Here is an 18,232-nt window from a genome sequence, read left to right as displayed (position 1 = left end):
ATACACTTATTGAGGAACAATGACCAAAATGTCACTGTTCATTAAGTTTTTTACCCAAATGCCACGCGAACAGTGTTATTTTTTAATATGTCATGCGGACAAGTTCGCTACAGTGCCCAGCGAACTTGGCAGCCAATAATTTCGTTACACGTGACACTCTTTCGCATGAAAAGCTGACTGACACGTGTCAAAGTCCGATACTACTTGCAGGAAACTTGGTAACCAATAATTTCGTAACACGTGGCACACTTTTGGTGCGCTGTTGGCACAATCTCATTGCCCGATCAAAATTATTGTACCAATCACAATCTCCTGCCAAAATATGCCACGTGTCACGAAATAATTGGATACTAAGTTCGCTATCAATCGTAGCGAACTTGGACACATGAGGGTCAACTTTTCCTGTAAAAATATGTCATGTGTAACGAAATCATTATCTACCAAGTTCGTTGAGTAGTATAGCAAACTTGCCCGCGGTGACATATTAGAAAATAATACTATTTGTGTGATACGTGGGTAAAAAGCAAAGTGGTCACGGTTGAAATATTACAACGAATTGAAGCAAAACGCTCGCGTTTCGTTTTGAACATAAACAAGGCGATGTTTGTGTGAGGAAGCAGAGAAGGAAGCGGAAGAAGAGAAGGCAAGAGCAGAGCGAAGTGGTGAGTGAGGAGGAAAATGGGAAGCAGAGGTCCACCTCAAGCCCATACCAATTCCGCTGCCATTTCAAGGGGTTACAATTTCGCTTCTACTTGGGAACAGGTCACCTTCCTTTACTTTCCCTCTTCACAATCACAATCTCTCAATCCACCCTTCCAAACTTTCATTTTTCTTCGCTGTAATCGTCTGAATTTTCTAGATCTCGTATACTCAAACTGCTTTTATATTAAATTATATCATCTTAATTGATTTCTTTGCTTCTAAATAAATCTAAATCTCACTCCGTAATGGATCAGATCTGCGATGTTATTTGCGCTGATTTGATTTGATATTTAAAGTAAAGTTTTGTTTTGCAGAATGCTCCTTTGACGGAGCAACAACAAGCCGCGATTATATCCCTTTCTCATGCGGTTTCTGAGCGACCATTGCCTCTCAAATTGGTTAGCCTTGTGCTTGTACTTGTACTTGTACTACTGCCATTTACATTTAGTTAATTGCTATTCTCTTGAATCAAATTAAATGTTATTCGAATTCCTAATAATGAATTTGTAGGCACAAGAGAATGCAACGGTGCAAGACAATGCCTTGTCTGTTAAAACCAAGGATAACTCTTTCGATGACTCTGGAGCTATTGAGGCTGTTATGGTCAACACCAATCAGGCAAGTTATCATCTTTGAATTTTTGGCTTTTAATGTTTGGCATGACTTTTTACTTAGTTTCTTTTCTCTTTGAATTTGATGCAGTTCTACAAATGGTTTACAGATCTTGAATCTGCCATGAAATCAGAGGTTAGTACTTATTAATGTCTTGTCACGCCATTGAGTTGCTTCACACTCTGTTAATTTTGATTGTGGAGTCTTAACTCATTCTCCAATTGTAGACAGAGGAGAAATATCAACATTACGTTAACACTCTAACGGAGCGTATAGAAACATGTGATGATATTCTCCAACAGGTAATTTTGTATTTTGTTCTACTGGATTAGTTGCAGTTGCAGCTATCTAGTTTGGTGACTATTATTTTCTAATTCATTTTTCCATTTGAACTTCTTGATCTCTTGCAGGTTGATGACACCTTAGACTTATTCAATGAACTACAATTGCAGCATCAGGCAGTAGCTACAAAGACTAAAACGCTTCATGATGCATGTGACAGACTGGTGTGGATTTGTTACTTATCACCTTATTCTCTTTTTCATTTATTTTTAAGTGTTGGCTGAAATGATTCCAAAATTCATATAGTGGGTAATGGGTATTGGTTTCTAATGATCTCTTATTCCTTTAATAATAGGCCACATAGCTTTATGTATATGTTAAACTAATAAATTGGAAAAACTAATAAATCAGAAGAACAAGTTAATGGAAGTGGAGATTTTAGGTTGCTTTGCTGCATTTCCCTTTTCACATGGTTATAAAAAATTTCAGCCTAGTATTAATGAGTTACATGCAATACATTTTGTTGGATCTATTATTCCTATTTGGAAGTTGGAATTATGATTTTTATTTTATTTTATTTTTACTCGGTGTTCTTAGATTTCTTCTTCAGCTGAAATGACTGGTTTTTGCTCACTCTTATTTTTCTATTACAGCTACAAGAGAAGCAAAGACTAATTGATTTTGCAGAAGCACTTCGTAGTAAACTGAATTACTTTGATGAACTGGAGAATGTAAGGTTTGACTGCTGGCTTGACTGGATCTTTTTCTTAGATTTGTTTTTCCATCTTGTCCTTTTTTTCTTTAATGATATAATAGCATATTTATTTTTGAAGAATGTGAACATGCTAATAGGACATACAAAATTTATATGCCCCTAGTACCTAATAATATCTGCGATTGAAAGGTGCCATTATGCTAGACATCAGGACAGTGCCACAATGAGTGCATGTTATTTTGTTGCAGCTGCTTTAATCTTTCAAACTCTGCATGTTATTTTTATTCAGCATGCTTCTTCTGGTGGAACTGGTAGAATTTTTACTCTAGCTTAAATTGAATTTATATACATATTCTTTATACCAATGGTTTGGAGTTCTTTGTTTTATTCAGAAGTTGTGAATGTGATGCGAAACTGCAAATAGTTATTTTCTTGTAAGTGATGTATATGGTTTGTTTAAATTCTGCTCTACAGGTTGCTACCAATTTTTATTCTCCAAACATGAACGTTGCAAATGAAAACTTTCTTCCGCTTCTAAAAAGGCTTGACGAATGCATCTCGTGAGTAAAATTCCAGTTTCATTCTTGTACTTTTCGCCATTTGCTTGCTCAGTGAATATAATGTCACTAAATGATTTTAATTATCTGCTTTTTTAATTGATCATTGACATTTTTAACTCTTATATTAGGTATGTTGAAAACAATCCCCAATATGCAGAATCCAGTGTTTACTTGCTTAAATTTCGGCAACTCCAGGTATATAAATTTTACTGCTAGGAATTGTTAAGTAATTTAAGCAAACGGTATGTATTACTTTTGGTCTTTTGTCTATGGTTGGAAGTCTTATGATATCTCATGTTTAATAAGTATTTAACCTTCAATAACTTGGAAAAATTGTTGTTTTTTATAGTCTCGAGCACTGGGCATGATGCGTTCTCATGTACTTGCAGTTCTTAAAGGTGCCTCTTCTCAGGTGAAGTTAATTTAACAGGTTGATTGGATAATGTATGTGCATTTATGTGTGCATGTTCTTCAAGAATATAAATATTTAGAATTCTATGTTAAAGTAATTTGGTATTTACATTACATCAGGTCCAGGAAGCAATCCGTGGAAGTGGGGGAGACAAAGCATCTATCTCCGAGGGAGTAGAGGCATCTGTAATATATGTTCGCTTCAAGGCAGCAGCAAGTGAGGTAAGCCTCTCCTTTTTTATTCGAAATAAATCTTTGGATTTGATGGTTTTTTACAGAGAGAAAACACAATGGTCAGCTTTAATGAATAAGTCTTTCTGCAGCAGATCTCTACCTCTCCTCTGTATTGCTGATTAAGAATTGTAACTTTTGCAGCTTAAGCCGCTGCTTGAGGAAATTGAAAGCAGGTCTTCAAGGAAAGAATATGGTCAAATCCTTGTAGAATGCCACAGATTATACTGTGAACAACGCCTCTCTTTGGTGAGAAGATACATGCTTGGTCATTGTATATTGCCTATAATTTGTTTCAACATTATTGATTCAACTGATAGCAAAATTCTTTGTTTTATTCCATGTAGATAAGAGGTATAGTTCAGCGGCGAATATCTGAGTTTGCCAAGAAAGAGTCCTTGCCATCATTGACTAGATCAGGATGTGCATATCTCATACAGGTAGTGTTTTTTTTTTTTTTTTAACATTGTGATGTCTTTTTATGGCTTTTGGCCATATGTGTCTTTTTTGCATATAGAATGAAGGCAATCTTCACTATGATATTAAGTGTTTAGATTGGCTTTAGAGTTTAGACAGTGGTAGAAAGTGGTACATACTACATACACAGACATGTGCAATGAAGTGTATTGAGTATTATAACGGTAGAAAAAATAAAACAAATGGAGAGATGCATTGTGGGTGCGGTTATTTTAGAAAAGTGACTTTGATTTTCATTTTACCTTTGTAACCACAATTTCTAACAAAATTTTGAATTGGGTGAGGAGATTTTTAGCAGTTTTGGGGCAAAACGACAATGGAAATGTTCTTTTTATGATTAATAGAAATGTGTTTGATGATGTTAAAATATGCTAATTTTTAAATAGAATATTGATTTTCAGTGAAGAAACTACAATTTGATCATTGTGCATATGGTTAGAACTTAGAATTGCAATTTGTCTGATGTTCTGCACTGAACATGCACTGATAGGGTTATTTTAGGGTGGTTCAAAACTTTCACTTAGGGTTTTTGCTTTGATTTCAGCAGTCCTTCTTACACATTCAAATTCTTGCCATTTTTATATCTCTGTTTTTATTATGTTTTTATTTATATACACTATGTCCTTGATATTAAATATATTGTAATTTGCTACTAAAATTGTATCTAAACCTCATTAAGCATTTAAGCCCAAGGTGTTCTTTGTATTATTGAAATTTATTGATTTTTCGTGTTCTGAGAGTTTTTCTGAAGATGTGATGACAATAACAATTAAGCCTTATGTATAATTAAGTGGGGTCGGCAATATGGAAAAATTGATGCCATTGAGCTCTATCAAAAACCAAATTTTCTATAAAACCATTTGGAACAAGTCTTTTTTTAATTGTTTCTCCTAAGGTTTTAGACTTTTCCTCTACCCTATTTAATTGGGCTATCTTCCATTTGATCCCCTTTTCTTATTGGTCCCTCTATCAAAAAATTTCTTTTCTTCTCTTTTTTGGGATGAATTTATTAAATTTCTTTACTTATACAAGTGTAATCATATTTTAGTTTTATCTTAAATATTATGCAGTGCTTGCTGTTTCATATTTTATTGAATAGTTGTATAAAATTCATTTTGGTTTAAAAAAGTTAATTTATACAAAATATTTTTAAATCCTATAATTCATTTAGTTGATTATCTTTTTGTTTAATAAATAGAAAGAAAAGAAGCTTAGAATCTTTCTAAACGTTGGGACCAATAGATTTTCATGACTTTAAATTTCAGCAATTAATGCCCTGAATTATTCATTTTTTGTTAGTTCATCTTATGTTTTCAACAAACCAACCTATCCATTGATTGCCTTAGTAGATTTCCAAGACTGAAACCTGCGGGGTTTATTAGACGAAGCCCCAAGGTTGAAGGACGTTTTTTTTTTTCCTTACATATTTCAATATTATACAAAGCTTACAGATTTTCAGTAGAAAAACAAATGTGGATCTTCTAAGTATTCTATTTTGTTTTTTATGCTAAATGTGAACTTTTAAATGATATTACTTGCTGCATATCTATATGGAGGAAAGGCTCATTGACTGTAATTTGAAGTGCAGGTCTGTCAACTTGAACACCAACTCTTCGATCATTTTTTCCCAGCTTCTTCGAAGGATATTTCAAGTTTAGCTCCATTAATGGATCCGCTGTAAGTTTGTATTCCTATTACATAAGAATACTTGGTTTATTTTCTTTGAACAGAAGGAACATTCATTAGAAGGAAGAAAAGAAATTATCATTAAGCAACTGAAAAAGAGAAATCAGAACAGAGAAAACAAAAGGAAAGTACGAAAAAAGAAAGCAAAAAGAAAAAGGTTCTCTTATTCAAGTCCTGCTATTACTTTCTTCCCACTTAATACCTAGGAAGTTGGAACTCACTTTTCTTATGGATGTGGAAGTGGAAAGGAGCTTTCACATAGTGGACATGTAGCTTCTTTTATGGTGCAGCCCATAACAGTCATTTTGCAATCTTTGGGTAGTGCGCCTAGGAAATATTCTAGGCATGTAACACATGTCCAATTAGTGTTTGACAAGGTAAGCAAAGGAACAATAGAAGAATATTGGTGCTTGATGCATGTCCAACTTGCAATGTGGCACCTTGCTTGGGTTGTTAATTTTTTCCAGCTTATACCCGGTTTTTCTCTGTATCTGTTCTTATTGTTTAGTGTGGATGTTATTCTTTATAAACAAATTTGTGCATATTCTCAACGCATGTATATAGTGTCTACAACCTTTATGTTTTGATCAATTCTGCTTGCAGGTCAACATATTTGTATGATACACTGCGTCCTAAACTTGTCCATGAAACAAATATTGATTTTCTTTGCGAACTTGTTGATATACTTAAAGTGGAAGTCCTGGGGGAACAACATAGTAGAAGGAGTGAATCACTAGGTGGTCTTCGTCCTACATTTGAGAGAATTTTAGCAGATGTTCACGAACGGTTGACATTTCGTGCTCGGACTCATATACGTGATGAGGTGGTTTACTTTTAGATTTTTTTGTTTATTTTAGTTATTGATTTTTTAATGTTCTTCTTACTTTTGTCCTTCTTGATTTTTTAACTGTTAAATATATTGATATTTCTAAATGTTTGATTTTTGTCCTTCTGGTTGTTTATTTTCCACCTCATTACGAAAAGGAAAAAAACACTATTAAATGTAGAACTTTGTCAAATTTTGTTCATATACTCAACCTTGGGGCTTCATTTTTTTTTTACTTTCACCAAGAAATTAGACCATTGTTGGCCTCATTAAATGACCATGCGCAGAAATGAATGATCTGGTAATCTTGACATTTTACATAATATATATTTTTTTGGATTAGATGATTTACATGATATTGAGATTATTTGTGTGGGCTTGTATGTGTTTTTTTAAATAAGTATTGTAACGCTCGATCGCTTCAAGAATCAATGACTATCCCCACATATTAACACGAGACTTTTCAGCGTGCTTTATCCTCACTCGCACACTTCCGGGGAAAACTAGTTTCCAGGAGGTCACCCATCCCAGAATTGCTCCAAGTCAAGCATGCTTAACTGTGGAGTTCTTCCGTTATGGGCTATCGAAAAGTAGATGCATCTTGTTAGTATAGGTAGTACCAATTAATTCTTATAAGCTATCCCCAACTGTACAGTCTCATACCTGCACAGTCTTTCGAATCTCTCTCTTTTGGGTGTCGATTCGATTCATTCATGAAACCCTCCCTGGAAGCCTGACAGGAGCCGCTCCTTGTCTGTGCCCTTTTGCACCATGCCCTTTCGCACAGACGATCACTCTCCGCCCTAATCAGCGCTTGGGATATTATAAGTATCGTGTTCTAGTTAATGTAACACCCCGTGTGCACCCGGTGTATTAATCATATCATGGTAATAAGCGCAGCTAAATAAATGCGGAAGCTAAATTTTTTCAATTATGAAACATACTCAATTTACCAAGTGGATTTACTTAATTCTTTTTCAAAAGGCGCCTGTATGTAAATTGCAATAAATAACTACACTGAATAACCTCATATTATAAATAATGTATCAAGTCACGGAACTACAATACATAGACCGGACATGTTCTGATACAATGGTACAACTCAGTCTGAATAAAAACATCTTATTCCAATGTGGCATGGACAACCCTCATGCTCTCTAAATACAACAACATAAGCAGCAAATCATGTCTCACATATAATGGCCACAACATAATAGCAAGATATAAATCATGACAATATGGCAAGGTGCATGCGTCATCTCAACTCAACTCTGGCCTCCTGCCGCTGGAGTTATTAACCCTCGAAGTACTTGTACCTGAAAATGTGCCCCACACAGGGTGAGATCTCAAAAAAGAAATCTCAGCAAGACAAGGGGTCCTCAAGGATCTCTCCACCCCAAGCTCACTTACATGTGCAATATAAGTTCTAAAATGGTAATGGCAATATAATATCAAAATCTGTGCAATGCAGCATATGTCCATGTCATGTGTGTATGCATCCTATTGGCCAGAGAATAAAAAGGTAGGGATTACGTACGTCTACAACCCACAGTACAAAGAGTCCACCATGTACTTCACACACGGGTTTACCATCATGTGGCCTGAAATGCTCAGGGGTTACCGTCTCGTGTGAATACCCCACATACATATACATATGGCAAATGCACTAACATATAATCCAGCTCAACAACATATCCAATATTCATCATATAAACAAATATATTTTCAGAAAGTAACACATTATGCATATAAACCATCCCTCCATGAGGTATGATGGAACCAATAAATGGGTAAAATCGAGGACACGAAAGCTTACCTGTAGTGCCAAAATCCCTATCCAAAGGCTCGGTATACACAGACACCCCAACAGTCAAACAATCCGACACTTGCAATCTGTTTTGTATGAATACATAATTTAATATTCAGAAATCCCAAATTTCATATCCATTAAGCAATGTTTTCTCTTTCGTTTACATCATTTCTAATTCATAATTATCGCATATTAACCTCACTATTATTGGTATTAATCTTTCCCAACAGTAATACTGACTTCATAGGGTACCATGCCCAAATGGGAACTTTCCCACGCATTCGAACTGGTTTCTGGTCTTTCTGACAGGGGGTATCGATTACCATACAGTGGGTAATCGATTACTCCACACGGTAACCTATTACCAAAAACAGAGTAACCGATTACTACACACGATAACCGATTACCAAAAATATGGTAATCGATTACTCAACAAGGTAATCAATTACTCAACATGGTAACCGATTACCAAAAACAGGGTAATCGATTACCACGCGGACAGAACACGAAATCTGCAGAATTTTCTGCATAATCCGCGACTTCAATGGTTTCCAATGGTCCAAGGTCCGATTTTTATCAAAACAAAAGTTCAATAAACATGCTTAAACATCATTCTAACATATTTTACATGAATCACTGATATTTTCACATTTTACTTCACAAAATAGCTCATTTTCAAGAATTTACAAAAGATATGACTTGAGGTTACCTATGGACCCTTGAACTCAGAAAATGAGGAAACTTTAAGGACCAAAGAGGTGTTCCAAGCCACTGACTTGGTGGTGCACGAAAATCCTCACACCAAGGTAGGTTCTTTCCTCCCAAAGCTTGGTTCTGGGAGCTTCAATGGAGGTGAAACAAGCTCTCACTCCCACAACAACGGAGGCAGCCTTTTAAAAGCCCCAAAACAGAACCCCAACCTCACAAGAACACTCTTCCCACTCCCCCAATGCTTGCTACAAGTCTACACAATGATGGAGGAGGATTTTCAAGAAGAAAAGGTGGAGTCTTTGGTGTAAGAGTGGAGAAAAACTCCAACTTTCAAAGGGAGAAGAAGGTGGCAGTAGCCAATGTACGTGGAAATGTTTAGAATTCTACCTAGGTTAGTGTGCCACACTATTTATACCGGTGTGCCCACTAATCGACAGTATTATTTCTACCAAACTTAATATTCTGAACCTAGCCATTTTTCTAGGAATTATCATTTTTTTTTATAATTTTTCACAACACTTTATCGGTACGCGTTTGACACCTAGCCGGTATTAGTTCAGACATCACCGTTCATTATTATTATTCCAAACTTGATATCTTAGACCTAGGTATTTTTCTAGGAATATTTATGTTTTTATTATAGTTTTTCGGGATACTTCGCCGGTACACATTTATACCGTGAAGCGGAACCGATATCTGCACTTTTCATCATAACAACGATTTAAGCATTATTTGTCCTTCTCAATAGTTATTCCAATTCTTTTATATTTATCCAAGGTCAATTATGGAATTATTTCTTAATTTCATGATTAAATTATTTAAATTCCTAATTTAACGGTGCGGGTTCTTACAGTTAACATAGTTGTGTTTTAGTTGTCATGTCTTGATTTGTTGGTTCAACAAAGCATATGATATGAATATCCACAACCATGTACAATGGGAAATCATAATGTATATACTCAAGTCACAGTGTGTTTGTCAAGGGATTAGGGAGATGCCAAGTCCTTCCAGACATATTTAGATGAATGAAGTGACTGATTGCCAGTCTTAAGAAACATACTGTCAGCTTAAATGTACTACTTCTTTTGTATTGCTGGTTGATAACTTTTTCACTCACCATATTTTTTCCCTCGAGGTGGTTATTATAAGAATACAAGTTTCTTTTCTGATATCTAGGTTTCTGGATATTTTTACAGATAGCAAATTATACACCATCTAATGAAGACTTGGACTACCCTGAGAAGCTGAAGAAATCTGCTGAAAGTACGTCTGAGATCAATCCGGTAAAGTGTCTTTCCCTGCAATTTCTTGTTTTAGCTAGAATATAATTCAACCGGGAATGTTTATCACTAATGATGATTATTGCATGCTGGTTTTCCTCCGGTAATGCACATTAGACTTTTTTAATAACTGAGTTCTGGGTGCTTGCTGCTGCACCGGTTGCTTGTTGAGTTATGTGAACTTGGTTACAACTATGGATGGATTCTTCTATGTTTATGATTATTTCATCTTTCATTTTTTGTAATTTACAATTTGCTTTAAATTTGCAGGCTGATGACAACCCAGATATATTTAAGACTTGGTATCCGCCCCTGGAGAAAACTCTATCAATTCTTTCGAAGTTGTATCGTTGTTTAGAGTCAGCGGTTTTTACAGGTTTAGCACAGGTATGAGAGGTTTTATTTTAAATATTTGCAGTTTCTTGCCCTGCATTCCCTATCTTTGAATATTTATTAACAATCGGATTTTGTTTTTTCAATCAGGAAGCAGTGGAAGTTTGCTCTGCATCTATTCAGGTAAGGAGAAAATCAGTTGTCTCTGGTCTATGCAATATCATGATCATGGTTAAATAATGTAATATAAATATTATTGTGGAAATTTCTGATTATCTATATTGGGACATGCTATCATCTTCTTCTTTTTTGGATAAAAGAAGTTGAATTAGAAATAGAAATTAGAAAGCAGTACAAAAATATGGAGGATCAGGAATCCTCAGACCAGATAAAGAAAATTAAAATGACAATGCAGAAACAGAAGTCCTATAAAACTATTCAGTGTAGAAGAGCTGTCCAGGCTCTTTACATATCTGAAATACTGATCCCCTGAAATAAGATCTGTGCTGAATGCCAAAGAGAAGCCATGCACACAGTCCTTTCCCAAAGCAGATTTAAAAGTGAAGATCCTCCTTTGAAATGCGAGCATTCCTTTCCAACCACACGAACCAAAAATTCCTGTAAACCGTGCATTCCCACAAGGTTTTGTTTTCCTTCTTATCACCAAACCCTTGAAAGTGAACTTGATGAAACTGATCCAACGAATTAGGAAAAACCCTATTCTCACCAGAAAACTAAAAAGCTTATATTCCAAAGTTAGCTCACTGGTAACAGCTGAACAATGGAGGAATAAATGAGGAAAAGTCTCTGACTCTGCTGCACATAACGAGTAAATTTTTGGTACTTGTACAGCACATACTCCCCTACTAAAATTAGAAATACATGGACTCAGTTATGCAGGACAGCTTACTCTTGTCTGTCGTAAGAACTTCAAGTGAGTTAATCCCTTTTGTTCCTAATTCCCCATTCAATGTTACCTTCATTTTCTCTCACAGATGTGTCCAACCTTTGCCAACTCATGGAACACATGTCGTTTCACATAATGTATTATCACACACAGATTACAATCTGCCTAATGTTACATAAACATGAGTCTCCACTGCACAAGGGGCTGCCGTAGCTACTAAAATTATAGTCTCAAATACAGCATTCTTTAAAAACTCAACAATGTGGCATTAAAAAAGTGGGTGGAATAAATGCACTTCGGTGAGTCATGTATTTCTAATTTTAGTTGGTGTAGCACTGAGTCCTTAGTACTAAGGAGTACTGAAAATTTATCCGCACATAACACATCAGGAGAGAGAACTTTATGGAGCCATCAAACCTGCAACAAGTCATTAGTGTTAATCCTATTAAGTAATGCTGTCCAAACAAAAGATTTGACCTTAGAAGGAGCTTTGGATTTCCAAAATGGGGCATGTTATTTATTTATTTTGTATAAAAGGAAGTTTCATTAAGGAAGAAAAAAAGAGTACAACGCTAAAGGATAGGACAACCTCACCAGAAAATCACGGAAGGAAACACCTAGAAACTAAGAGATTGAGTCATGTAGCAAGGCATGCCAATATCTCTGCATGTCTAACAAAGAAACATCCATAAAAAGTGTATGAGCAGAACACCAAAGACAAGATTAAAAAAAAAAAAAAAAAACCTGTCCCAATTTTTGCCTAGAGATGAAGTTCCCTTGAAAATTCTAGTATTCTTTTCCAGCCAAAGACAACCAAGAACAACAGAGGCAGAGCTCTGCATTGGAATCTTAGGTTCTCTATGAAAACTGAAAGCTCTAAATTTAATAGGGAGCAAATGATGTAGATCCTTAAGGGAGACCCAATTCTCATCGAAAATCCCAAAAACCTTATTTCAAAGAAAATTCGCTGCAGAAAAATACGAAAAAAATATGATTCTCTATTTCTGAGTTAGAAGCGTAGAACAGCACATTAAAGACATATTAGGAGACAAAGGAATGAGAGGTCTGCACTTTCATGGGTCATGTTATCTTTTTTATCATGGATTATTTGGATTTGACAACTGTCCTTGATATTTTGACATGCTTTGAGGTTCCAATATGACCTTGTTTCATTTTATGATTGCTGCTTCCTCTTGTCTGGTACAGAAAGCAAGCAAATTAATTGCAAAGGGGTCATCACAAATGGACGGACAACTCTTCCTTATAAAGCATCTTTTAATTTTAAGGGAGCAGGTAATCCTGGTTGTGACTCCTTTATAAACTATTTAGTATATTTTATATGATTTGTGAGTAATCATTTTTTGATCTTCCAGATTGCGCCCTTCAATATTGAATTTTCAGTTACTCAAAAGGAACTTGATTTCTCTCATCTGCTGGTTAGTTTTTCGTAGCCTAATAATATGCTTTGTGAGCTGAGTACAATATATTGCCTTTCTTGTTTCAAATACTTGTCAAATTTATACTCAATTCATTGTCTGTTACTGTTTTATTGTTTTGCGAATTTGAAGAAAAAGAAAGAACTTGGCCAATAAGTCTTAAATAAGAAGCACATTACTTCTCATCAAGTCATTTGATCTTGACTTCTGAGAATTTTCTCTACTGTAATGTTTAGGAATCAGAGATGATGTTGCTTCTTGTTATGTCATGATTTTTATCAATGGAAGCCTACAACTTCCCATAGAAAACCAAGTATTCTTGAATTTCACCCATGGCTGGAATCATTGACTAAATGCACTAATTACTAAGAGGAAAGTACTTTTTTTAATGGAATAAGTATTGTGTAATATAGATTACAAGTATACCAGGGAAAGGATAAGGTATCTTAAAGGGATGAAAAAAGAATAAAACAATAGAACAAAAGAAAGAAAACTAAGGAGACTAGGGATGCAGTAGGGCTGCCCAATCCCTTTGCAAATTGGATGACCCTATTGCAAAGCAAATTTAGTGGGAAGGAAATTCGCTTAAAGATGCATAAGTTTTACTCCACCAAGAGGCAAATATTTGTCTTCAATAAATATCATAAGACAAACAAACAAGGATATTCAGCAAGTAAAATTACCAACGATATAATAAACTACAAGAACCACTTATTCTTACTCCATTTGGTTTACCTATCCTTGGATTTTATGTCAAAACTCTCAATTGAGCATGCAGGTGCTGTACGAATTTTTTTAATCATGGAGTTTGCCTGTTAATAATTTGTCATGACTAGGATTTATTTTGAGTTTGCTGATTTAACTTTAGTATCACTAATGTATTATGCCAAATGAAAGTCTAATTTTACTTATGAATACATTGAATATGGTTCAGGAGCATCTACGAAGACTTCTAAGAGGTCAAGCTTCACTGTTTGACTGGTCAAGGTCAACTTCATTGGCGAGGACTTTGTCTCCCAGAGTTTTGGAAAATCAAATTGATACCAAGAAGGTTTGTGACTTTGTGAAATTAATATGGTTAGGTTAAATGACTTGTGAAGCAAACCCCTTGTTGATGTTTTGGTTATACATTGTTAGTTTGTTACTTTCACCTTTATGTGAAATCAGATAAGAAACATTGATTAGACATAACCCTGTCAAAATTGAAGAGTTTAAATTATCTTCTTTGGCATTTGGTCCTCGAACATTTGTTTTACATTCAATATGAATTTGATCTTGATATGCATATATGGACCCTTTTGGATGGACTTTTGAGGAAAGGATTTGTTATGCCTTGTTTTTTGTAGAAGGACTTTTTTAAAAGCTAAAGTTATTTTGCATTTGGATGTAGTACATGAAAAACACTTTTGACTAAAAAAATTATTTGGATGTTAAAATTAAAAAACACTTTTTGTGTATAAAATTACTAAAAAAGAAATGTGAAAATAAATCATGCAAGTAAGATTTGGTGGTTGTGATGGTAGTGGTGACGGCAGGGTGGTGGTGGTGGACGGGGTGATGGCGGGGCGGGGTAAATTTGGATTTTGAGAAAATATTTGGTTTTTGAGCTCTGTTTTGGGGCAAAGCTTTAGATTTAGTCATATGTAATTATGAACGGAACTCCTTGTGCAGCTAATAGTCTCTATCCCAGCATTAATTGACTGGAGAATTGTTAAAATGGAATTATTAGTGAAGATGAGGAATTAAAGGAAAACATTAACCACTCTTAACCCCCCACCCCCTCTACTGTCCTTATCTTGGCTAATTTTTTTTCGAGTGATTCTCCTTTAATTACTCGGAAAAAAATTTCGAGTGATTTTTTATATGTTGCGTGATAAAATTTAGACTATTATATGGTGCCTTTTCACATATATTTTCTTTCAGGAGCTGGAAAAAAGCCTTAAAGCCACTTGTGAGGAGTTCATCATGTCAGTTACTAAGCTAGTTGTGGATCCTTTGCTCTCCTTTGTTACAAAGGTATTTCTCAACCTAGTTATGTGTTTCTTTACTAACTAGTCAACTGAAAACAGATCCTTGGTTTTAAAGTGAGGCACTTGTAATGCATAACCGTTTCTTAGTACACAATTTTCGTTATTTACATGCTGCGAGTCTCATGACTTAATAATGCATCTGAAATTTTCTTTCTTACTAAAGTACATTTAATATATCCTTGTAACTTCCTATTATTATTTTGGTATCAAAACTGCTTCTAGACAGCGATCACTATAAAGATTTTACTATTTCTGTTACCTTTAAAAAGAGAAACATCTTTAGCAGACTTTCCATATTGTTTTCGTAGGTTACAGCAGTCAAAGTTGCATTATCTTCAGGTGGTCAGAATCAAAAGCTAGAGTCAGTTATGGCTAAACCTCTGAAGGATCAGGCTTTTGCTACTCCAGATAAGGTGGCTGAACTTGTTCAGAAGGTAGGTCATTTCAATTATGTACATTATTTATTCATTGGAGAAAGGAGCATTCTCTGAAAGGATCCTTTCTACGAGGAATTCTTACTTTTGGTTTGATAATCAAAGATAACTTTTGGCTGAATAATTTTTCAATTACATTGCAAAGGCACCAGTACCCTGTGCTAGTCTTGGAAACGTCCTCACCATCTTCAATGCTTCCAATCTTATGTTTAAAACAAGTAACACGGTAGCTTTAGATAAAACAGAAGGGCTGAAGGTCTGTTCTTCAGGAATTGTATTGTTTATTACTCGCTAACCAAATTGTCCCTTTTCTTAGAACATGTGGTCATGGAGAAACTGATCTTTATCTTAATGATATCATGTCTAAATGGAAACACAAGAAAAAAAAGAAAAAGAAAAAAGTTCCTCATGTTATCTTGATTTGTGAATTCTTTTCTTTTATGTAACTCAATATCATGGATAGAGGGTGATTGACCATTATGCCCCTGTATTTCAAAAAATTTACGACTTTCCCTCCCTTTTTAACCTTTTATCAAAACTATACACCAATTTATCCCTGTTTGACTATGATGACTACTAGGTACTCGAGTAACTCAGGCAAGTGGGCAACTCAAATTTAGATCCACATATATTTTTTATTCAAACCAAGTTCTAATGTCTTGTGCATGTATAAATGGACTTGAGATGTGTGTTTGTGGGTCTTTTACAATTGAGGGCAGTCCCCATTCAATTTAAGGTGTCAAAACATAATTTTCTGCTGATTTTCATTATGACTTGTAAAATTGGGTTCATTTTTTATTAATCCATGCTTATTATATCATGCACACACATATTTGCACTTCATTTATAAGTTCAAGGGTCCAAAATAATTGAGGACAATCTCCATTCAAGCTTTTTGTACCCTAAACTAAATTTAGTTTTATGTACGTATTTATATTCATGTGGCATTGCTTTAAAAAATTTATACTCATTTACTTTGTCATTCCCAAAACCCATGAAGTAAACATTTATTTGGAAAATGTTTTTGACCAAATGCACTCCAGAGATTTGTCATCGCTTAGATCTCGAAAAATTATATGAAATTAAAAAATAAAAAAACCCGATTTCGACAACTGTGCCAAAAGTTATTTCCTTCCAAAGTTTATACAATTTTAGTGTATGAAGAGTTTGAATAGAGATTGTCCTTAATTATTTTGGACCCACAAACACCTATTCCAAGTCCATTTATACATGTACAAGACATTAGAACTTAGTTTGAATAAAAAATATTCGTGGATCCAAGTTTGCCTTAATTACTTGAGTGGGCCAACTAGTTGTCAAAGTGGTCAAACAAGGGCAGATTGATATATAGTTTGAAAAGAGGGGTAAAATAGTAATTTTATTAATAAACAAAGGTAACGGGGTCAATCAGCCATGGATAGATGAGTTTTGAATTTTAAGTTTGTGAATCCATTCTTTTATCGAGCTTAATGATGTTCTGCAATCTAGGTCAGGACTGCTATTCAGGAGCAACTGCCAGTGGTGATAGCAAAGATGAAGCTTTATTTGCAGAATTCATCAACAAGAACAATACTTTTCAAACCAATAAAGTAAGCTTATATGCAATGTAGCTACAGTTTAGACATTTTCCTGCATGCCTTTGCCATGATAAGTGCGTCTTGATTTTGTTTCCTATTGTTTAAACTGTCAAATAATTTATGTCTTACACTTCGATAAATTTCTAAAATCTAAATTTATTGGTAGTTAAACTTAAGAGATCTTTTATCGGCAGAAATGCCAATTAATTATCTGTTGTGCATTAACGCCATGTTAGATTAGAACTAACTGCTTAATGTCTTACCAATCTTAAAATGCTGTTTTTTTCTCTTGTTCATTTAGGACAAATATTGTTGAAGCCCATATCCAAGTACAAACCCTACTACAGTCAGAATACACGAGTGAAGAAATCCAGATTATTAATCTGAAATCCGTACAGGATCTGCAAACTGAGCTTGATAATCTTCTATAATCTTGTATGTAAAGGCCACACTAAGATCCATTTTTTTCCAGCTGGAGGATCCTGGACAAACAGACTTAAGTAACATCACTATATTACATTCTAGATTATTTTGTAGAATCATTAGCAAGAGATGGCAAAGTTGTGGTTTTGCCGCAGATTATATATTTATTTTATTTTTTTACGCTGATGGATATTTTTTATGATGTACATTTTCGTTAGTCAGCAACCAATGTAATTTACCCAGCCTTACGCTGGTAATTTTTTGTTACAAGACGCAATTGTATCTGTGTATCTGATTCCTATGGTTGAGAACATAGTAGTTAAAATTTTGATTTAAGTCTGCAATTTTATGATTTTTTTCAATTAAAACGATTCCATCAAAATTCTAAATGTTTTTACTATTTTACGATTTTTTACGATTTTTTTTACGTTAGGATTTTACATTTTACGATTTTTTATCCTCCTTCTGATTTTAGGTAAAATCCTGATTTTAACTATCACGTTGAGAATACACTTCCTTCAAGCTCTTCCATGCGTTGACCCTAAAAAAGGTGGGAAAAAGAGGAAAAATTAAACGACGTCTTAAATTTCCTTGACTTTGCTCTCTGTTTTTTCAGTGAGGATGCTGTACTGTGTTGTCTCCTGGAATAAGTGTTGCATTTAAAGTATTTTTATACAATTTTTGAAATTCATAAATTTGGCAATTTTTAGAATCTATAAATTTGTGCTTCTTTGTATTCTACTTTAACAGTTAGTAAATTTTTAAATGCGTGCGCTTAATTTAAATCTT

At 34.6% G+C, this 18,232-nt stretch overlaps 1 protein-coding gene across 2 annotated transcripts; it reads left to right on the top strand.

The window, feature by feature from the left end:
- The first annotated feature begins 633 nt into the window (after nucleotides 1–633).
- On the top strand, nucleotides 634–17,731 carry LOC133305379 (conserved oligomeric Golgi complex subunit 3). 2 transcript variants are annotated; one of them, XM_061505588.1, is made up of 25 exons: nucleotides 634–762; nucleotides 1,017–1,100; nucleotides 1,213–1,320; nucleotides 1,405–1,449; nucleotides 1,542–1,616; nucleotides 1,725–1,820; nucleotides 2,250–2,327; nucleotides 2,786–2,871; nucleotides 3,000–3,066; nucleotides 3,221–3,283; nucleotides 3,403–3,504; nucleotides 3,658–3,762; nucleotides 3,861–3,953; nucleotides 5,579–5,667; nucleotides 6,280–6,499; nucleotides 10,220–10,306; nucleotides 10,574–10,690; nucleotides 10,787–10,819; nucleotides 12,750–12,836; nucleotides 12,917–12,979; nucleotides 13,914–14,030; nucleotides 14,903–14,995; nucleotides 15,318–15,443; nucleotides 16,932–17,032; nucleotides 17,322–17,731. In XM_061505588.1, the coding sequence occupies exons 1-25, from the start codon at nucleotides 679–681 to the stop codon at nucleotides 17,449–17,451; spliced, it is 2,349 nt and encodes a 782-aa protein (XP_061361572.1). In that variant the 5' UTR covers nucleotides 634–678; the 3' UTR covers nucleotides 17,452–17,731. The 2 variants fall into 2 exon arrangements, with proteins under 2 accessions (XP_061361572.1, XP_061361573.1); XM_061505589.1 differs by lacking the exon at nucleotides 16,932–17,032.
- The last annotated feature ends 501 nt before the right edge of the window (nucleotides 17,732–18,232 follow it).

The sequence above is a fragment of the Gastrolobium bilobum genome, unplaced genomic scaffold (assembly GCF_033153095.1).
Source record: "Gastrolobium bilobum isolate Gb01-03AN ecotype WA unplaced genomic scaffold, APGP_CSIRO_Gbil_v1 utg1221, whole genome shotgun sequence".
Taxonomy (NCBI): Eukaryota; Viridiplantae; Streptophyta; class Magnoliopsida; order Fabales; family Fabaceae; genus Gastrolobium; species Gastrolobium bilobum.
Note: the sequence above shows the minus strand (reverse complement) of the source record. Positions and strands in the feature narration are given on the sequence as shown.

Coding starts and splice junctions, on each gene's coding strand:
- LOC133305379 (XM_061505588.1), top strand. CDS start 679: ATGGGAAGCAGAGGTCCACCTCAAGCCCATACCAATTCCGCTGCCATT. Junction 3,284..3,402: donor TTAAAGGTGCCTCTTCTCAG/GTGAAGTTAATT, acceptor ACATTACATCAG/GTCCAGGAAGCAATCCGTGG. Junction 3,505..3,657: donor TCAAGGCAGCAGCAAGTGAG/GTAAGCCTCTCC, acceptor TAACTTTTGCAG/CTTAAGCCGCTGCTTGAGGA.